General features: G+C 45.0%; 1 protein-coding gene across 3 annotated transcripts in view; it reads right to left on the reverse strand.

Moving 5' to 3' along the window:
• ANKFY1 (ankyrin repeat and FYVE domain containing 1) overlaps positions 1–22952 on the reverse strand; it is a 71617-nt gene that overhangs the window by 24420 nt on the left and 24245 nt on the right. For all 3 annotated transcript variants that reach the window (XM_061605459.1, XM_061605461.1, XM_061605462.1), the window contains exons 4-13: positions 19659–19794; positions 17069–17192; positions 14681–14830; positions 13440–13605; positions 11181–11385; positions 9034–9102; positions 7594–7793; positions 6142–6239; positions 2603–2828; positions 282–380 (exon numbers count right to left, since the gene is read on the reverse strand). In XM_061605459.1, the coding sequence (XP_061461443.1) occupies positions 282–380; positions 2603–2828; positions 6142–6239; positions 7594–7793; positions 9034–9102; positions 11181–11385; positions 13440–13605; positions 14681–14830; positions 17069–17192; positions 19659–19794 (1473 nt within the window). The remainder of the gene's footprint in view (positions 1–281; positions 381–2602; positions 2829–6141; positions 6240–7593; positions 7794–9033; positions 9103–11180; positions 11386–13439; positions 13606–14680; positions 14831–17068; positions 17193–19658; positions 19795–22952) is intronic.

The raw sequence follows: 22952 nt of genomic DNA on the forward strand, positions 1-22952 counted from the left end.
CCCACTACCTCTCTAGGTCATTGGTTCCATTGTTGTATGGCTCAACAGTTAGGAAGTTTTTTGTGATGTCCAGTCGAAATCTGGCTTCCTGCAACTTGAGCCCATTATTCCATGTCCTGCACTCTGGGACTGACTTTCCTTCAAAGAGCTCAGGACAGCATACACTGCTTATACCTTTTAAGTTAGTTAGTTAAATTATTTTATTATTTCCTTGGAGCTGGAGTAGCCTCCGTGAACACACACTCATACGTTCCACAGGCCACTCATCTTTTAACTCTTACCTGTCCATAAGGCCAATCCCAGCACGGTTTGGTCTCTGGAGTCCTTTAGACTGAAGTCAGGAATGATCTGCAGGTTGTTAGTGGCGTGAAGGGCGTTAGCTAAAAAAGAAAATCACAAATCCTCTTTTAAGCTTTAAGTTAATCTTTTGTCTTCTTCTCCAGAAGAAGAACCAGATTGAGAAGTGCTGCTCTTAGGAAGCCATCTGAACTTCTGCTTTAACAATCGCATGAGATTTCCAGACACTGGATTTTACCCAGTGTTAGCCATGCCCAGAGTAGACCCAATGAAATTAACAAACATGACTACCACAGGTCCATTAATTCTAACAGGTCTACTATGAGTAGCACCTGGTTGGATATAACTCACTTATAGTGTTGGGGAGTCCCGTCCGTGTCTTTATGTGTGTTCCAGGTCATCAGGGTGTGGGTGGTGTAGTTCCAGCCCAGGTCTTATGCAAAGCTCTAGAGACCAGGCCCGGAGGAGAGATGTGACCCAGAAACTGCAGCTTGGTGCAGAATGCTGCAGCCCGATTGCTGATGAGAGTGAGACCCTGTCAGCATATAACACCTCTGCTCAGGGATCTGCACTGGTTGCTGAGTTTGTTACCACGCCAAGCTCAAGGTGTTACTCTTGGTATATTTTAATGTTTTTAGTTACTGTAAACAGCCCAGAGGCCTTTGGCTATGGGGCGGTATATAAGTACAATAAATAAATAAATAAAGCCCTTTAACAGCTTGGGACCAGTTTACTCGCGGGACTGCCTGACGTCATATGTGCCACTCAACCGCTTCAATCTGAGGAACTGGCCCTGTTACAGATGCCACACAATACTCATTCCACACTTATAATAAATTATTGTTTCAGTGTGGCAGCACCTACCCTTTCAAACTCCCTGTCTATTGACACCAGGCAAGCACTTGTGCAGTATTCTTTTCAGCGCCTGCTTAACACTTTTTTGTTTAGGCAAGCGTTTCCAGATGCACAGATGCTGATATGGTTTAATCTTTTTAGTCTGTTGGTGTTTTAATTGTTTTAACAGTGTTTTTAATTACTTGCTTTGAACTGTTTTACTGACAAATTTAATGCTTTTTTGTAACCTATTTAGGAGGTTTTCATGGTAAAAGGTATTCAGAGGGGGTTTACCATTGCCTTCCTCTGAGGCTGAGAGGCAGTGACTCACCGAGGTCACCCAGTGAGCCTCATGGCTGTATGGGGATTTGAACCCTGGTCTCCCAGGTCGTAGTCCAGCACCTTAACCACTACACCACACTGGCTCTCTTTCTACAATTAAGCGGTATATAAATCTTGTTAAATACAATGAATAAATTTCTGGTGGGTTCTTTTCTCATGCCTAGCATGTTTGTGTTTGTTCTAAACCAGGTGTTTTGATCCCCATCCTTTGTGCAAAGAGCACCTCTTACACCCCTATGTCTTGGGCAGGGCCCACAGCTCAGTGGCAGAGCACCTGAAACACACGCAAAGTCCCCAGGATCAATCCCCAATGGCATCTCCAGTGAAGACAGGATTAGGGAGCAAATGAATGGGGAGATTTTTGACTGAGATACAGGAGAGCGTCTGCCATTCAAAAGTAGACAGTGCGCTTAATGGATCCACGGCTGGACTTAGTATAAAGCACCTACCTATGCTCATCTCTCTTATCCAAGATTTTTTTTTTAAGTATGCAGGAAGTTAAAACTATTCTAGTAAATTTACTTTGAAAAATTCATCCCAAGGTGTCAAGATTGAAAACATCCAGCCAGCCCCTGCAGAACATTCTCAGAGGGAAGGGTGTTCAGACCCTGCCAGAGTGCAGATTCTGGCTGGAAGACAATGCACTCCTGGACTCCCTTAAAAAACGGGTAGGATTTATCTGTTGAACAAAACCAGAATTTGAGGGCGAACAAGCACTTATGCCAGAATATGGCCCTTACGCTCTAAGCAGCACACTAGAGTTCTCCTTTCCCCAAATCCCATTGCAACCTTCCTGCTTCACACAGGTATAGCCACAGCTGATTCGCAGTCTTGATTGCAAGGGCTCTGCAGACAGGCTCCTTAGAGCTCAAATGACACTTTCTTCCAGGCACAGAAAAGTGGGGTCTCGCTCTACTCAGGTCAAGTCTTCCCAGCTCCCTCTCTGGGATCACAAGACACTCCCGCACACTCTCGCATAGAGTGAAAGCCCGGATCTCCTCCACAAGGCCTTCCCCTGGGGCGACAAAGGGCCCTCTCAGCTTTCCTCTCCGGATCTTCGTTCTCTCTTTCAGCCGTCTCACTGCAATCCCACCCCTTCCCAACTGGCAGCTCCCCATGTCAGCGTTACCTTTTTGCTCCAGTATGACAGACACCACATCTGGGTGGTTATAGGCTATTGCCATGTGAAGTGGAGTTTGCAGGCTGACATTATCTGCAGCGCTGGGGATTGCTGTCCCCTTCTGGGCAGGTACGGCTTTCTCCGTCTGGATGTTGGGGTTCGCTCCCTGCTGCAGCAACTCTGCGGTGAGATTGGCTAGGCCATGCCGACAAGCCGTGTGCAGTGGCGTCTCTCCCTTTGAAAAGAAGAGTCTGGGTGACTTAAAGACAATTGCTTGTGGGAAGCAAGGGGTGGGCAGGGAGACAAGACAAAAGGCCCTTGGACGTGGACTTTAAAAGCAGCTTCCACAGACCTTAGCAGCACAACATAAGACCATAAGAAGAGCCTGCTGGATCAGGCCAGTGGCCCATCTAGTCCAGCATCCTGTTCTCACAGTGGCCAACCAGGTGCCTGGGGGAAGCCCGCAAGCAGGACCCGAGTGCAAGGACACTCTCCCCTCCTGAGGCTTCCGGCAACTGGTTTTCAGAAGCATGCTGCCTCTGACTAGGGTGGCAGAGCACAGCCATCACAGCTAGTAGCCATGGATGGCCCTGTCCTCCATGAATTTGTCTAATCTTCTTTTAAAGCCATCCAAGCTGGTGGCCATTACTGCGTCTTGTGGGAGCAAATGCCATAGTTTAACTATACGCTGAGTAAAGAACTTCCTTTTGTCTGTCCTGAATCTTCTAACATTCAGCTTCTTTGAATGTCCACGAGTTCTAGTATTATGAGAAAGGGAGAAGAACTTTTCTATCCACTTTCTCAATACCATGCATAATTTTATACACTTCTATCATGTCTCCTTGGACCCGCCTTTTCTCTAAACTAAAAAGCCCCAAATGCTGCAACCTTTCCTCGTAAGGGAGTCGCTCCATCCCCTTGATCATTCTGGTTGCCGTCTTCTGAACCTTTTCCAACTCTATAATATCCTTTTTGAGATGAGGCGACGTATCAAATAATAATTGTTTAGGTGTACATTTTATGATGGAGCTAGGAAAGATCTTCTGTATCCCATCTTCCAATCCTTCCCAGTACGTTCCTCTGCTGCTCTTTTGTCAATACTCCTAGTGGGCACTGGTAAAGCAATAACTGTTCAGGTGGCCAAATTTCTGAACCTGGCCATGATGACTAGACCCCGCATGATTGCGCACAGTTTTTAATCTGTAATGTACGAAACTGATTTCTGTACTACTTATATTATGGCTCTATGTTTTAAGTTTTAACGTTTTAATGTTTTGTACTAGCTTTGGATTGCAATGGTCGGTTGACTAAGCAATAAAGATATATATAATAATTGTAATACATTTATGAAAGTGCCTAAAGTTTTCTAAGCAAAGCGCATATATTAACAGACAAGACAGACCCAGCCAGCAAGTTCCCAAATTATTTATTTAAGTATGCATAATCTTCCCTTTCATAAAAGTGTATCAAGGCACACAAGATTTTAACAAAATGAGTAAAAACATCATTAAAAATATCAGTAAAACATCAGTAAATAGTAGTTGATTATAAAAACACATTGCAAAGGTCTGCCTAAACAATACAGTTTTCAGAAGACATCTAGAAGAAGGGAGGGACCGTTCAGGCTGAACCTTTAGTGGCATGGAGTTCCACAGGGCAGGGCATGCCACACTAAAGGCTCAGTCCCTGGTAAAGGTCAACCGAACCACAGGGGCATGGGAACCACCAGAAGTGCCTTATCAGAGGATCTCAGTGATTGGGGTGGAGCATATGCGATCACATGGCCCTTAAGGTACTTTGGCCCAACTTGTTTAGGGCTTTGTGAATTCACACAAGTATCATAGAATAGTAGAGTTGGAAGGGGCCTATAAGGCCATCGAGTCCAACCCCCTGCTCAATGCAGGAATCCAAATCAAAGCATTCCCGACAGATGGCTGTCCAGCTGCCTCTTGAAGGCCTCCAGTGTCGGAGAGCCCACTACTAGGTCATTGGTTCCATTGTCGTATGGCTCTAACAGTTAGGAAGTTTTTCCTGATGTCTAGTTGAAATCTGCCTTCCTGCAACTTGAGCCCATTATTTTATGTCCTGCACTCTGGGATGATTGAGAAGCGATCCTGGCCCTCCTCTCTGTGACAACCTTTCATGTACTTGAAGAGTGCTGTCACATCTCCCCTCAGTCTTCTCTTCTCCAGGGTAAACATGCCCAGTTCTTTCAGTCTCTCCTCATAGGGCTTTTTCCCCAGTCCCCTGATCATCCTTGTTGCCCTCCTCGGAACCTGTTCCAGTTTGTCTGCATCCTTCTTGCAGAGACCAGAACTGGACGCAGCACTCAATACGAGGCCTGAATCTACCCAACAGCAAATCAGCAACTAGTGCAAAATATAAAAGGGAAAAGGAATGAGGAGGGAAAATAGCCACTGGAGCAGCTGCTCTTTCCGCTGCTAATGGATGGAACCTAGTTGGTTTCCCCCTTGCTATGATGTTCTTCCTGGGAGATAAAGGGGGCAGTTTCTCAGAGGCCCCAGATGAAATGGCTCATGGCAGGGGTGAGAAGGTGCCTCCCTCCAGTTTTACAGTTCTGGATAACTGGCAGTTGGTATTCTTTCATGCAGGGAGGAAGGGGAGAAGCAAGCTCCCTATAGCCTCTCCTTCTCTGGCTGTCAGAAGGGGGCATGTTGGTCTCCCCCTCCTTGCCATGACGATCTTCCTGGGAGGCAGGAGGTGCAGCCCCCAGTGGCTCTTGGTATCCTGGCCAGTGGCATAGACCAGAATGCGCTTCCTTTCAGCTCTGCAGTCGCAGAGCAACCTTCCCCTTGCCTCTGCCTCCTTATTGAACAAACTTTGGCTTAAAACTGTGGTTTGTTTGGAGAGAAACAAACCAAGGAGCACCAGTTCGCATGTCACAGTAAGCCATGGTTTGTTGCTCCCAGCCCTTGGCAGGGCAAAACATGAGCGTGCACGAACAGTGCACTACTTGTCGATAAGCCACAGTTTAAGGCTTGCGGTGTCTTGCAAACAGAGCCAATGTAAGATTAAAAAACAATGGAACCCTGCGGAGGCCAAATCAGCCCAATAATTAAACTCTGCAACAGCCACCTTCCTACTAATGCTAAAAAGAAAGAGATCAAACTAGCTCGTTCAGATATTAGGCCCAAGATTAGGCTTGGGTTGAGACCAAAGGTGGGCCATCAGAACTGCAGACTCCACCCCCCACTACCTTTCTTCTTCCACGCCACCCACCTCTCCGGGCACTAGGAGACTCTACTCAAGGAAGGATCTCCTGGTGATTTATTACTTTTGCCTTGTGGAAAGAGATGAACAGTAGTTGAGGCAATCCAAACACACACACACACCTGTCTCCATCTCACCACAGTAAAATGTGAGCTAGCCTGACCTACCTGCGTTGTGACAGCTGCATCCTTCAGTAAAGCACTTTTGGGCTTGCTGCTAAGTCTCAAATGACTTCCCTCCAGGGAATGAGAAATGCGTAGGTGGAGAGTTTGATACCAGAATTCTGCTTAATTCAACCTTCTCTTCTCTTTACCTACCCATTTATTCCTGTGGTTAACTTTGGCCCCGTGGGTTGCCAGGAACAGAGCAGCAGCTTCGTTTTCGGCTCCAGCTGCTCTCTGCAGCAAGCAGTTTCCTGGGGGCAACCGGGAAGGGGGGGGGGAGAGGAGGGGGGGAAGCACAGAGTTAGAACAGCAGGCAAAAGGTCAACCACCTCCTCACATCCTAATCCACAATGCTGGAGGTCAGAACAAAACTGGTGCTGCAGCCGTTAAAGGAAGCCAGTTGTTTCAAATGAAAGCTGAGGTTCTTCAGCATTTTGACCAAGGCTACACACAAGGCATGTGTGTGTGGATTTACCAGCCCAAGCATCAATCAATCAAGCATCAACCCTTAAATATTAGGCAGGCGCCATCTCTGCTATCTTTTCGGCACCTTTTGAAGACTTTCCTCTTCCAACAAGCCTTTTAAGTTGAGACCTTATCCCAGTCTGCTACTGAAGACCATCCTCTTCCAACAAGCCTTTTAAGTAGAGACCTTATCCCAGTCTGCTACTGAAGACCTTTTCTCCTTCAACAAGCCTTTTAAGTAGAGACCTTATCCCAGTCTGCTACTAAAGACCTTTTCTCCTTCAACAAGCCTTTTAAGTAGAGACCTTATCCCAGTCTGCTACTGAAGACCTTCCTCTTTCAACAAGCCTTTTAAGTAGAGACCTTATCCCAGTCTGCTACTAAAGACCTTTTCTCCTTCAACAAGCCTTTTAAGTAGAGACCTTATCCCAGTCTGCGTCTGTGTTGGAATTGCTTTTAATATGTCTTTTAATATGTCTTTAACCCTTTTTTTTAAAGATGTTTTTAAAGGTTTTTTTTAATGTTTTTAATGTTGTTTTGTTTTAGTGTATTTTAAGGTCTTTTTATTTTGTTTTAAAGTGTTTTTAGTGTTTCTGTTTGCCGCCCTGGGCTCCTGCTGGAAGGAAGGGCAGGGTATAAATAAAATAAACAAATAAATAATCATGTAAGCCACTTTGAGACAAACATTTTGTAGTAAGCAACAAATAAATATAATAAATAATAATCTCACCCAAGATTCCACATTTGAGTAGTGAGAGGAATTAAAAAGCGTGCCCACTAATTTTAGTAATAATGAGCGAACCGATGGCTTTTTAAAACTTTGCTGAATAGTTTTAATCCACTATTATTTTATGCTTTTAGCTGTTTTCAAATCTGCTGCTTTTATGGGTAAGAGTATATGAAGCACTTTGTACCCTAGAAGCGTTGCAGACAAGACCCACCAGTACAACTTAAGCCAGTGCCAGTTTCTATTGTTGGCCTTTTAAATTTTTTATTTTTAAGGGCATCACATAGTCCTGAGGAAGTGAGTACGAAAAGTCGAAAAGATGCCATGGAACGCTTCTCTCCAGCCACGAAGAAAATGCAAACGCTTTGTCAATGCCCTTGTATCCTTGCCCCCTGTATCTCTCTTCCTCTCACCTGTCGCTGTGTCTGCAGCATCCGTGTTACTGCCTTGCTGGATGAGCCGGGCTGCAAAGCTGTTCTCGTCGAAGGACGTGCCGTTCTCTACTGGGACATCCTCAAAGGGGTTGACGGACGGGTCGGAAGACACGGTGATATACTGGACGGCAAGCCACAAGGCAGTGCTTCCCTCGTGATCCTTCAGTTCCAAATCGAGTCTAACAACCAACAACAGCTTCATTATGCTCCACGAACAATGCTAAGGGTTGCATCCAACTAGGTTCTACTCTCACAGTAGACCCGTGGAAAGTAATTAACCTAAGTTGGTCATGTCTGTTAACTTCAGTGGGTCTACTGATTCATTTTCACTGTATGTTTAAATGGTTTTAATACTGCAAATAGTCTGATTTTTAAGGAAGTTTTGTATGTTTGTAACTATATGTATCTATTTTATCTGGAAGCCGCCTTGAGTTCCAGTTTTGGAAGAAGGGCGGGATAAAAATAAATAATAATAATAATAATAATCTACTCCGAGTAGAACTAGCATTGGATACAAGCTATAAGTCAGGACTTTGTTCTAAGGTAGCCATGGGGAACTTCTGGCCCTCCAGATGCCACCGAACCACACCTCCCATCAGGCCCAGCAAGCATGCCCAGTGGCCAGGGATGTTGGGAACTGTAGTCCAGCAACATCTGGGCCCCCCGGAGGTTCCCCACACCTGTTCTAAGCAGACACAAATCAAGTCCTCTGAACATTAGGCAGTTCGCCGGATTTTACCCACTTGTCTAACATGCTTTCAACACCTATGTTTTGTAGCCAATGGTAAGAGATGATGGGAGTTGTAGTCCAGCAACATTTGGGGACCCAAGTTGAAGAACAGTGCTCTGGAGGGAAATGAAGCTGGACTACAACTCCCATCATCCATGGCCACTACGTTGGCTGGGGCTAATGGGAGTTGGGAGAGTATCTAGAGGGTCACAGGACTACCATCCCTACTGCTTAATGTTTTCTTTCCCATTTTTCTTCCGTCTTTATTTTATATTGCTGGGCAAAACACTCGCATTATGTCACAGCTGAGGGATTTATTTATTATTTTATTGATTTATTATTTGATTTATATCCCGCCCTTCCTCCCAAGCAGGAGCCCAGGCTCATCCTCTAAGCTCATCATTCCAGCCGCCTCCTGGCAGCACAGAGTGGCCCTATCAAGAAGAATACACAAGTGTCTCTTGCAAAACGCAACAGCGATAAGGAATACGCAGTTTAGAAGCCAAGAACGGCCTCCAAAGGGACCTGCTGCAAGGAGATGAACGGCCATAAGGAAAACTCTGTTCCCAATGTAACCAAAACTCAGCTAGGACATTGTCTCCCCGCTCCCTATCATAAGAAATAACCAGATTTTAGAGGAAATTTCATTGCAACAGATTGTTCTATTGAGCATGTTTGCACGGACTTACTGCTTGCACTGGAGAAGCTGGCTGAACACTTGGTCGTTTCTCACAATGATGGAGGCATGCAATGGAGTCCTATGGGCCGGGGGGGGGGACAAGGGAGAGAGGGGGGGTTAGTTCCATTAGGACACAAGTTCTTTCCAAAAGCCTAGGAGCAACATCTCTTTTCAATCACCAAATACCCAGGAGGACGGATGCATTTTAATCCCATGAACAGGACACGTGCCTTTGCATGCAGAAGGTTATGAGTTCTGTCACTGGCACCTCTGCAAGGTTAGATGGACCAATTATACAATTCTGTATAAGCCAGCTTCAAAATTATTATTTATTTAAGGCATTTATATACTGCTTTTCAGGCAGGACCTCACAAAGCAGTTTACATTTATTTATAAAAAAATATTTATATACCGCTATTCATTATTTTCAAAAATCAGAACGGTTTACAAGCTATATAAACACAGAATAAAACCGCATTAAAAAAAATCAGAAATCAATGAACTAACTATTGCAGAAAGATATTGCCTCAATTGCCTGCATAAGCCTGGCGACGTACAAAAGTTTTCAGCAGGCGTTTAAAAGTCAGAACAATCTCAATTGGCAGAGCATTCCATAGGACTGGGCCAATGGCACAAAAGGCTTGATTTCTTGTCAGATGAGCCTTGCCCATTTATTTATTTATTATTTATTTATTTATTACTGGCATTTGTTAGTCGCTTTTTTCAACAGTAGAACTCAACGCGACTTACAACAAGAAAGCAAAAACACAATAATTGAAATAACTTCTAACAAGAGCAAACAATTGCAAAACAATTTCAAACAAAATAATACAACCATAATAAGAAATAACAAACAGCAAATATTACAATACAAGAATTAATACCACACTATAAATATATATGAGGGCCACATTACACAACCAGTCAGTACTGCAAAAATAGAAAAATAATTGAAGCCGCTTAAACATGCACAGCATTTCACTATAATCTTGTAGTCCTTATCGTTAGAGACAATTTAGGAGATCATCAATGATGTTCTGGCAGATGATCTCAGTGACTGAGCTGGGATATAAGGGTTCAGATAGTCTCTACACTGAACCTAAGTTTTTAGGGTTTTGTAAATAAATACATCAACCTTGAACCTGGGTCAGTAGGGGATGGGTAGCCAGTGTAGATGTTTTAACAGTAGTGTCACATGTCAGCCATGTGCCCCCATCAGCAGCCCAGCGGCCACATTCTGCACCAGCTGGAGCTTCTAAACCAGGCACAAGGGCAGCCCTGCATGGAGCGCATTACAATAATCCAGCCTCAAGGTTACCAATGCATGGACTACAGTAGTCAGGCTAACCCTACCCAGGAATGGCCGTAGCTGCTGAACCAGACACAGCGCTCCTAGCCACTGAGGACACTTGAGCCTCTAGTGAGAGATGTATCCAGGAATACCCCCAAGCTACGCACCTGCTCCTTCAGAGGGAGTGCAACTCCATCTGGAACAGGTAACTTGCTTATCTCCTGGACACGGACACCACCCACCTAAAGAGCCCTTTCATCCCAGGATTCAAGCACAGTTTACTGGCCGTCATCCAGTCCACCACTGCATTCAGACACAGATCCAGAGCTTTCACAGCCTCTCCTGATTCAGATGGTATGGAGAAACAGAGCTGCATGTCATCCACACGCTGATTATACCTTGCTCCATAACTCTGAATGCCTGCTCCCAATGGCTTCATATATATGTTAAACAACACTGGTGAGAGACAAGTACCCTGCAGAACCGTGGCACAAATGCCAGGGGAATGAGGAGTACTCATCCAGTGCTACTCTCTGAACATGGCCCTGTAGGTAAGAACGGAACTACCATAATATGGAGCAGCCAATACCCATCCCATTGAGTCAGTCTAGGAGGATACTATGGTCAGCGGTAACAAAAGCCACTGAGAGATCAAGCAGAAGTAACAAGGTCACACTCCCTGTCTCTCTCATGATAAGGATCATCCATAAAGGCGACCAAGGCTGATTCAACTCTGAAACTGGGTCTGAACCCAGACTGCAGCAGATCTAAGTAATCAGTCTCATCCAGAAAGGCCTGCAGTTGCTATGCATCCAAATCAGCTGTACAAGCAGTTAAGACAAGGAATCACACAAATATGGCGCTACCTTCCTTTGCTGTCCTGCATATTTGGATTGGCCCCTGCCTTTAAGAGAGACTCTGCAATCTGTGCCATCTCCGCCATGATGTCTGACTTGTGCTTCTTGGGGCTATAGGATGCCACAAGGTGCAAAGGAGTCTCCTGGTCTCCCAACGTTGCAGCGTTCACCCGGGCACCATTTTTAATAAGGAAGTTAGCAGCAAATTTGTCTCCTTTTGGGAAGGACAAGGGGAAAAAGAGAGCATGCAGTCGGTGACACATTTGGAACAGGCATTAAAAGCAATCACCTGGAAAGAAAGGCACCTGCTCCAATGCTCCAAACTCTAAGCCAACATTCCTTTCCCGTTAGTCACTCACTCATTAAAGTGTAAGCAGTCAGAATACCCCTTGGATCTCTAGAACAAGGAATTGTTTTGCTAAAAAAAAAACCAGACCCCCGATGAAGAGCTTTCAGTGGAAAAGGGGATTAGGTGAGTCCCACAAATATTTCTTAAAATTGTGTTAACTTTCTTATTGTTACATTTTTATCCCCCCTTCCCCGCCTGCTGCCCCAAGGAGTTCAAGGGGGTGTACATGTTCTCCCCATCCCCAATTCACCCCACAACAACCCTCCACTGCTGTGCCAAGGCACAGGCCTCCCAGGCTCTGCAAAGCTCTGCCCAATCCTTTGGAGGAAGGGACACAATCGGTGGCAAAGATGTTTTGCCTAGCCACCAAAAACATGCATGGCTCTTGGAGCATGACTACGCTTATTGTAAAAAGCGGATTTTTAAGGGCTGCTCCTAACTTGCAAAGTAGAGGACCATAATTTTCCTATTATATGTTTAGATGAAGTTTCTTCTTCTGCAAGTATGTGGGGAACCTTTCTCAGGTGTGGGGAACCTTTGGCCCTCCAGATGTTGCTGAACTACAATTCCCATCATCCCTGGCCATTGGCCACGCTTGCTGGGGCTGTTGGGAGTTGTAGTCTGGCAGCATCTGGAGGGCCACCGGTTCTCCTCACCCCTGATTTAGCCCAAGAGGGGAAAAGAAATTGCTTGCCATCAGCTTGCATTGCACAACAGAAAACGGACAGGTAACAAGCTCCACTTATTCTTGCCAGACAAAGATGTAATTCAAGATGCTACTGCTTTGTCCTTTGCTCTCTGGATATCACTGCCATGGCAACCAATTCCTATCTGGCTGTATAAATCCTCAAGATGATCCCTTTCCTTCTCCTAGAAGCTTCAGAACTGCCAAACACACCCCATGCTTTGCCAGCCTCTGGGAGGATTTGGGTTTTTTTTTAATGCCAAGTTGTAGTCTAATGTCCAACATCAGCCCAAGGACGCTCTAATCTGAGCATAGTTTGGTCCAGGTTAGAAAACTTTCCCAGTGTGATTAAGGACATGTCTGCAGAGATCCTTCCCTGAGGCTGAAGCTACAAGTTGAGGGGGAAATGCAATCGCATGTTTGCTGTGGACATGCAAAGCAACGGGACAAGGTGGGGGGAGGCATTTCCAGGGGAGAAGCAGCAGGGCGGCGGGGGTTATCAACTCTGCTGGCCACTTTTCCACACTCGGACTCCAGGTTTAGCAGCATGTATGGCTTTTGACTGGCCTTGGTATCCACCAGGGCCTGCCCTCCCTCAAGGGATGCAACTCCACATTGAGTCTCCAAATCTCAGCATGAGGTGAGGGGCCAGGCTCAACTCTCCTCTCCAGCTTGGAGCTGGGCTTGTTCCCACAATTGTGTTACACTTGCAGGGTTCCTGGAGCGCTTCAGAAACAGTACGAAGGACCAAGTCCCAGGTCTCTGGCTCCAAGCTTAAGAGATCATTCCAGCAGTTGTGCTGCGCTTCCAAGGCCTCTGAGCACCCCCAAAGCTGATGAGCGAGTGCCCACTTTGGAGGGGGGAAACAGCTGCAGTATCCCCTTTGCCACCCACTGAAAATCCCCGCCGCATCCTGCTTTGCTCATCAGAAGCAAGTAAGGGGTCAGGGATCCTATGTTCGCTGCCAAAAATCCCCACAGTTGTGGCTCTGTCCTGCACGGTGCACAGTTTGTCAAAACCAAGCACACTGTTAGTCACAGCGCGGGATTCCACACATGCACCTAGCCACTGAGCCACCTAGACCAGGAGGGCCACATCTGGACCTGAGGTTCCCCCTCCCTGATCTAGACATTTAAACCCCGCACCTGAGATGTTTTTGCTAGGAACGGGCAGGATAAATTCTGGAAAGGGAATTATCCTAAAACTGGTGTGTTTTTAGACAGCATGTCCTCACCCCTCTGAATAGCTTTATGCAACAAACTCCAGCCTTTCTTGTCCACCATGTCGACGTCTGCTTTGTGATTAACCAGGGTGGTTGCAATGCTTTCCAGTCTTCGAGAGAGGGCCAGATCTAAAGCAAGATCTCCGTTGTGATCTACTTCGTTTAACTTTCCAGGCAGCTACAGAAAACAGGATTAGAGGTCAGGCGCTGGGCAGTGTGATTACAAGAAAGCGGATAAAAACAGGGGTTCTAGTTTTTATTCTACATTTCATCTCATCTTTATTGTTTGCAGCCACTGACCAGCCATACAGGTACAAGGCAGAAGAATTACATATAAACAAACATGCAAGTTAAATTATGTAACTTATATATAAACAAACTTAAGAAAATAAAATCTAGCATACTAAAATTAAGACGATATGTTTAACTTCAGCCACTTAGGAAATATCCAGAGGAGTTTAGATACTGAAGGAGAGGCCATGTTTAGTGATGAAGCAATATTAAGCATGAAGCAAGTTACATAGGAAGCTGCCTTATACTAAGGAAGAGGACCTTTGGTGTAGTGGCAACTCCCCTTAAACATCAAGACAAGCGCCATCCTTGTTATCTTTCTGGTGTCTGCTGAAGACCTTCCTCTTTCAGCAAGCCTTTTAAGTAGAGACCTCATCCCCATCTGCGTCTGTGTTGGAATTGCTTGTTAATATGTTTTTAAAGCTTTTTTTTTTAATGTTTTTAATAATAATGATAATAATGATAAAGTCAGACCCACTGGTCAATCTAGCTCAGTACTGCCTACACTGACTGGCAGCGGCTCTGCAAAGTTTCAGGCAGGGAGTCCCTCCCAGCCCTTACCTGGAGATGCCATTGAGGACTGAACCTGGGTCCTTCTGCGAGGCAGGTGCTCTAACCACTGAGCTACAGCCCCAAACCTCAGTTCCAGGTTCAAGAACCAAGACAGAACTGGACTGTATGGATCAACAGGCTAAACATATGGCAGCGTTCAATATTTTTTTTAAAAAAAAAGAGGGTGAGGAAGCAACTGCCATCCGAAAGAGAAAAGTTTGATTAGAGATATCAGGGGAAGAAACCTTATAACTGCACATCTTTTACAACCAGCTAAGCTTTCTTTTCTTTTTTAATTCATTCTAGATGCTAAAGTCTGTTCTGCATTTCTTAAGATGCAGACTGCACATTTTAAGAGACATCCCCAAAATTCCACCCGAGTGCAGATTTAGGGGAAGGCCTCCTCATACCTGTGAATCCATTTCAATAAGATACAGGAAAACAACATCTTCTCTCTCCACTTTAATAGCTTTGTGCAAAGGAAACTCCGTTTTGGATTTGATCATTTTGTACAACAGCTGAGCACTCATACTACTGAAGTCTTCTTTCCTCAGATCATCCTGGAAAAATAAATACATCAGAAAGTCAAGTATCTTGGCTCCAACCTTAGCCTTTTTTTTAAAAAAAAGTTCTCCGGTACTATTTACTATGGCATAAAACCCAGGGCTGTGGAGTTGGTATGTCAAACCTTCAACTTCGACTCCTCTATTTTTCTACTGTCTGACTCTGACTCCTTCATAAATGGCAAATGTATATTAATGTATTAATATTGATAAATTAATATTAATATTAAAATACTGATTTTATTTTGAAGTCGGAGTCAGTACATTTCTACCGACTCCGACTCCACCCCAAATTGCTTCCGACCCCGACTCCACAGCCCTGATAAAACCATTTCATCCATTTCTACAAACATCTCACAAAATAGGAACATCTGTCTTTCAGAAGCAGGCAGCACAAAGGCTGAAGAAACTTAAAAGTTTTAAGCTTTGCTGCACCACTGAAAACTGGTTAAAAATACACCCGTTCTATTGCTCTGCGTATTGCCCAGGCAAAGCTTCAGGTTTGAGAAAAATACCAACACGTCAATAAGACAGATTCAGGTTTACTCACAAGGAGATAGTTTACTGAGTAACTTTCAGCACTCAGGCATACACAATAAGTGGAACAGACTGCAAGGTCCCTGCACAGAACGTTGACCAGTCTGAACCCCGAACTGGGCAACAAGAGTGACTTATATAGCAAAATCTTTGGCAAGGCACAATAGTGACAGACACATCATTAGTTGCTATCTTACATCAAATCATCGCTTCTTGACATAATGCATGATTTGTTCTATATCAGGCTAGGCATCAAAGCAATTCTATGGAAAACAGGTTACGCCCACTATCTTCGAAGCATCACAGCATTTGATCTGAAGCATCATGGCACTTGACTGGTTATACATTGGTTAAGACACTGTGCTAATTAAGACGACTAGCAGGCAGATCATCTTGACCTCTGAAAGCTACTCTCTTGGCAGCTTCAGCTCATTATCCTTCCAAGATAAGACTCGGAGCTGCTCTTCTGGGCAGTGTATCGGACAGTCAGCCCTCCCCAACAAGGCCATCCCGCTTGCTTCTCGGATAAGGACCAGGTGGACTACGAGGGGAGTTACACATTGACCGTTCCTTGACCTATCTCTTCAAGCTGCCAGAAAGATGCTGAAGGGCTGCATTTATTGCAGGTGTTCAAAACTGAGAAGGAAGCATTACAAGCTTCCATTTACAAATCTCCATTTCTAAAAGCAGCTATCCATGTGCATTATAATGGTTATATGGTTCCCCATGGCCTACACTCTGGATGGTATCAAAGGGCTCTTTCTGCGGAGGAACATGAATATCCTAGTTTTGTACACAAGGGCATGGATCATTGTACCAGGAACATCCTCCCACATTTCACTGTCTCAAACTGCTACATTATTTATCCAAGCATATAGCACAGGCTGATTATCTTGAATGAGGCACTTTTCTCCCACGCTACAAAGTGCTTTCACAGAAAAAAACACCTTTGGAATTGAACTATGATTCAATAATTACAGACCAGAAACCTCCTGTTTTCAGTACAAACATCACTTCTGCTGTCAATGCCAAGACATCCCATTTTAAGTAGATGCATACACCCCGCAGCCACCACCAGTGGGAAAGAAACTACACGACTGAACGCTCCCTCATGTAAAAACAAGAAAACTCCTTGCCTGTAGAAAGCTAACAAGAAATGGAAATGGACTGCCTTCAAGCGGATTCCGACTTATGGCAACCCTATGAATAGAGTTTTCATGGTAAGCAGTATTCAGAGGGGGTTTACCATTGCGTCCCTCTAAGGCTGGGAGGCAGTCACTGGCCCAATGTCACCCAGTGAGCTTCACGGCTATGTGGGGATTCGAACCCTGGTCTCCCAGGTCCTAGTCCAACACCTTAACCACTACACCACACTGGCTCTCTGAAGCTAATAAGACAAAGAGGTAAAAGTCTAGGGTAAAAGTTTTCTCCCCAACCTGCTAGCTTTCAACATGCAAGGGTCTCCCCCCACACATAGGAGAGCATTGAAACATGCAATTCCCCATCTGAGTTTTGGAGTGGCACAGCCTACAATGCAGCTCTTCATATGTCACAGCAAAAGAAAACATGGAGAATTCTCTGTACAGTTTCAAATCTTATAGAAAGTTTTGCCTTGATTTTTTATTAATTAGAATTACGCATGCCAGATCCTCATTCGTCCTCTTGAAGCACCCTGTGTCCCAGTCTTGCAGTGCTTACCCAGTGACTAGCAATTATCTCTGCGCAGTAGTTCATTAAAGTGATGGCATTCAGCTCTTCAGCTGTCTGATAGAAGCGGATGCAGTTTCTGACATTCACAAGTGACATGACTCCTTTTTCACACCTACCAAGACAGACAAGGAAACAGGGGTCAGCAAAAAAGGGGGGATTTATTAGGAGATAATTCCCATTGCCAGCATCAAAGGAGTATGCAGAACACCTCAGACCTGCCTTATATTAATAAAGCTGAAAAAGAAGTTCTTTGAAATATCTTGGTCCAGATCAGATAAAACTACATCAGCTAATTAAGCTGAAATACAGAAGCACCTTGTGCCCTCCTTGCTATGCAACAATTGAAGAGTTTCCGGATTCCTTTGCCATAGTTTCCCCATTGCATCCAAACTGGGAAACTATGGTTTTCCAGATTCAGAACAAACCGGGATGTGCAATCAATTGCAGAGGCCTGCTGGGCTGTGGAGTTCCTTTCAGGTGTTTGCCTTATTTTGGTGGAGGTAATGGGGGGGGGAAGTGGCTGTTCCATGGTCCATATTATCAGGATAAAAGAAAGAACTTATTTGTACCATGCATCATTAATTTAGGGAAGTCACTGGCAGAGGATGGCTAAATGGCTATTTGCCTTGAGGCTAAATGGGACTTCCATGTGCAGGAGCATTATGCTTCTGTTGTTAGGAGGCAACAGTGGGGAGGGCTGCTACTTCCATACCCTGACTGTTGGCTTCCCAAAAGAGGCAACTGGATGGTCAATGTGGGAAGCAGGATTCTGGGTTAGTTGTACCTATGGTACGCTTCAGCAAGGCTCTTTTTATGTTCCCAAAATGGCACCCCATTCTCAGTGGCTGATCATTTTATTTATTTGTTCCTTCAATTTCTAGTCTGTCCTCTCTCAACTTATGATCCCAGTATGGGATACAACATTAAAACGCGTATTAAAAACTGTCAAAGCGTCAAATCTATTTGTTTATTACATTTATATCCCACCTTTTCTCCAAGAAGCTCAAGGTGGTGTACACTGTTCTCCACGTTACGAATAAAAATGTACAATATCAAAACACAGTACTACAGCAGACAGATGACCAACCTGTTTGAAGTTGGCCATCTCAAGTCAACCCCCTCCAAAAGCCTGAGCAAATATTTGTGATCTACAGCTGGCACTGAAAGATGAATGGTACCAGCTGTAGATGAAGGGAGTTCTATAACTGGAGTGCCACCACAGTGAAGGCCCTGGCTTGTTTCACTGCACAACAAGTATCCCCTAATGGCAGAATAATTAGGGTTTCCACAGCAGATCTCAGTGCACACACAGGCTGCTATAGGGAGAGGCAATTCTGCAAGTTTTTGGCTCCCAAGATATTTAGGGCTTTATGCATTAACCCCTAACTATGGCTCAGTAGACAATTGGCAACCAGTGTAGTTTCTTCAGAATCAAGCGCTGTGTGATTCTGAGTCGTTGAGCCATTCAGAATTCTAGTGGCTGCATTCTGCACTACTTGCAGCTTCTGAGGAAAAGCACAACAAAACAACATCATGGCACATGGTTAAGTCATCCTACATGTTAGGGGGAAGAATGCGGCATGAAGGTGCTGGGGTTTTTTTTGGCAGTATCCCTAAGTAAAATGCCAGAGTGATCGAGGCTGAAACAGGGCAGATGCCCCAATGCAGAAGCAGCTTAAAATGGCCTGGAATCCTGACTTGAATCTCGCAGATCAGGGCTGAAACATTGAGCTGAAGGCGGGGGGGGGGGAGGGGGGAGGAGGGAGAGAGGGAATGATCAAGTTAAGTAGCCTGCCACTCCCCAGCAATTGCCTGTCTTGCACCTTCTGAAGTTAAGATCAACCTTCTTGGCTAAAAGCCTAATGGTCTTCGAGACACTGACAAAAGACAATGCTGGAGTTAAGCTACCAAGCATCCACTTGAATTCAAGAGACGAGTCTTTAATGCATGGGCTGCTAACACCTTCATCCTCTTTTAAGTAACATCCGAGCATCATAACCTATTAATGCTTGCCTGGAATACCACTTTGCCCATATTGCATGGAGTAGGCAGATACCATGCCTCCTAATAAAGCCAAAATGATTTGCTTGCACCCAGCAGTTTTGGGATGAGTCAACAGGACTTAGAGAAGACCCCAAAGCAGAAGAGATTCCCCATGTTACTACAGCCATGTCTTGAATGCAAAGTCAGCTCAGATGTGTAGGTTTGAGGAGACTTCCATAAAGGACATATTGAGATTCCCATCACTGGCTGGAAGAAGAATCAAGTGGACTTTCTAGACCATCCAATGCAAGAGGCCAACTTTTATCTAAAGCAGCCTTCACCAGCGAGCGCAGAGCACCTGGAAGGTACCAGGGTGGTGAAGGTGGACCTAAAGCACCCCCAGCAGTTCTCTCTCCAAAGGAAGGCTATTCCGCCATTGGTTCTGACCATAGCTGCCTTTCTAAGAATGACGATCTTTGAATTTAAAGCCACTTCCCAGAGGGATCCATAGGAGGAACAACAAACAATCACTTGCATTAGGACAAGTAGCCTGGTTAATTAAGAAACAGATGCAACAGCTCATTCAGAGGCTTGCCTTTCCCTGAGGAGCTGCAGCTGAAACCTGTTTGCCAGTTTCATCAGCTCAGTCAGGAACACATCGTCTTCTCTCAGCTCCAGCTCATCCGTATAGATCCAGCGCAACATCGCCATGGTCACCTCTGGGTCAGCATCTGTTGGAAGACCATTAGGGGGAAATCCCATTATGCTTTGGGACAGGTGCCTTTAGAGGGATCCACCAACATAGGAATGGCAACCAGCAGTGGTTCCTAAACCTGTTTCCCCTGTGGACCGCTTGAAGATTGCCCGGTCCATTGGCAGACCATGATTTTTCTGCCTCTGGTAGTGATTGTAATGTGCTGTGCTGGATGCTGCATGATTTTTAACCGCAATTCTTATGGCTTCTTTTATTTGTTAGATTGGATTTTAGGGTATTGCCATTCGCATTCTGTAGAATTCAAACTGTAATACTATAAAACACAATGTGAGAAATAAAGCAAGCAAGAGAAACACAATTAAAAAACCAGTATGAATATTTAAATGCAGACATGATGCAGACCACCTGGATGAAGCTGGTGGACCACTAGTGATCCAGGCACCAGAGTTTGGGGAAAACTGGCATACAGGGTTGTGCCTTGCTGAGCACTTTCAAAAGATAAGTCACGCACACACACACAAATTGCATACCAATTACACACTAAACACTTATGCACCAGTAATTACATTTTTTGTGCGCAAGATGTCAGCGATGTGCTTGTTTCATGTTAAAAAAAAATGCAGATGCAGTCTGCATAAAGAGATGCAGTCATACTGCTGCTGGGAGTGTCCATGAAGGCAGCACTAGGCGGGGCAGCCCATGCCTCTCAGGAACTGGCCAAGGCGGTATTTATAGCTTCGATGCAGCGTGGGTGCTGGCTGCCTGCCTGCCCACCCCCTCGAAAGAGAAGCTGGCTGGAGAACTAATATTAGAAGTTGTTTTCTAATACATAGCCAGGGATATAAGCAACAACAAGCAAGTGGGCAGTCCCAATGGCATTAATGCCCCATCAAACCGTTACCAAAACACATTAAGGGGCAGGTCACAACCCTAACATTCTTCTCTCCCCCCCCCCAGCTGCATATTTCAACTTTAGGAAATGATTGACATGGGAAGTATTCCAGTTTTGCCTCTTCTTCCTGTTTTCACAGCATTTAAAATATTGGAGGCTGGTGGCTCCCATGTCAGTGAGGCAGTGAACCCACGCCGGGTTTCTGAGCATTCAACAACCTTTCAGCATCTTGGACTGCTTCTGAAACGTTCGGACCAAAACCCGGAGCGGATTCACTACCCCACTGACATCAGAGCCACCCACTGGGCAGGAATTCCCAAACTGTGGTCCATGAGCTTCTTCCAGGTGCTCTATGGCAAGTCTGAATTTAATTTTCCTATTGATTTTCAACTGTATTTTTACTTCTTCTTTCATTTCTTATATTGCATTCTGTGGTGTTACCATCTGAATTCTACAGAATGCAAATGGCCATGCCCTAAGATCCAATATAAGAACATAACAACATAAGAAGAGCCTGCTGGATCAGGCCAGTGGCCCATCTAGTCCAGCATCCTGTTCTCACAGTGGCCAACCAGGTGCCTGGGGGAAGCCCGCAAGCAGGACCCGAGTGCAAGAACACTCTCCCCTCCTGAGGCTTCCGGCAACTGGTTTTCAGAAGCATGCTGCCTCTGACTAGGGTGGCAGAGCACAGCCATCATGGCTAGAAATAAAAGCAGCAGCCAGAATTGAACTGGAAAACATGAAGCATCTAGCACAGTGCCTTACATTGGCTGCAAGTGGCAGAAAACTCATTCAGGGGGTCCGTCAAACCCCCCAGCAATTATCAGGTGGTCTGTGGGAATCAATGTTTGGCAACCGCTTGACTGTGGGGCAGCAAAATTGTCAAAAATGGGTGATTTCCAACTGGTGTCCCTTCCTTGAGGGAAGGCATATTTCAGCTTAAGTGGGGGGGGGAGGAAGCAGCAATTTCTGGCAATTTTCCCTCCCTACCCAATATTTTTAAGACATCCCTTCAATAAAATTCCTGCAGCAGTTTATGAAGATCGGTAGTAAACAAATAAATAAAAATTTTAAAACAGAGAACAGTAGCTAAGAACAGTTCAAAGTGGAACTCAGGGGAATGTGTAAAAAAAAACAATTTTCCAATGCCCTATATTAACTGGTATCCAATTTTGCGTGTGACTTGGTATCTAATGTACATAGCACACCATTATTTCCAATGCACACAAGGAGTTGACCTGAACTGATTAGGGGGGGAAATTCAATGAAGCACTCTTAGTGTAGTCTAAACGTGATAGTCAAACAGTTAAAAAGCTTTTCTTGGAAAATACTGCAAATCCTGTGAACATTTTAAGAGCTGAAAATTCTGCAATCCTATGGTGCCAAGGACAGCATCCCAGGTGCTATAGGGTTCATTGGATCTACCTCCACAAGATAGGACAGAGAAATCCACCCTTGGAGAGGGCCATCAGACTCCTTATGGCTTCCCTGTGAGGCTGCAGAAAGGTCCACAGTCAATGTCCCACCGATATAAGAGCAGGCAGAGGCAATATTCCGGGCCCTCCTGTTCCTCCAACAGGCCCCGGGGCTGGAGCATGAACTATGTTGGCATAGCTTATTTCTCTCCTGTTGATTTCTTTTGCAATTTAATTTAATTTAATAAAAAAGAGACCTAGAACAGGAAACAGCACACCTTCTGTCCTGCCAATGCAAGGCTGGGTTGCTTGAACTGAACTAGTGTTGCATCCAATTATCATGCATCTTTAGCAATTACATCTTTAAAAAGATAAACTTCTTCAATGGGAAATATATATATATAGCGCAACTGAATTAGGTTTTTGGAAGCTTTCCACCCCACGCCACTGATTTTCAGCCAGTTAAAGTCTTCCTAATGCACACTCTCTCACGCACATACATACACTCCAAAGATGACTATATAGTGGAATTCTGTCAGCTGGCAGTCCCCCCTGCAGCAGAGAGAGGGGAGGGGAGGGAGGATGCAGAGGCATCACCAGCTCTGCTGAGAAGCAAAGCTCTTCCCAGCATCAACCGTCACCCACCGGCAGCAGCCATTGCATCAGGCTGCAGCAGGGAGGGACAGTCCATTAGCTCTACTGAGAGACCAGCAACTTTAGGCACCACCTTTCTCCTTGAATTGTTTTCTGTCCCAGCCAGCCATTAAAAGAACCCGTAACTACAAAGAAATAGCGCCTGAGCTTACTTATTTCCTCCTCTCTCCCTATCCACTTTCTTTTTGTGTCTTTTTGGATTGTCAGAGCTTG

The sequence above is a fragment of the Rhineura floridana genome, chromosome 21, assembly GCF_030035675.1.
Source record: "Rhineura floridana isolate rRhiFlo1 chromosome 21, rRhiFlo1.hap2, whole genome shotgun sequence".
NCBI classification, from domain to species: Eukaryota; Metazoa; Chordata; class Lepidosauria; order Squamata; family Rhineuridae; genus Rhineura; species Rhineura floridana.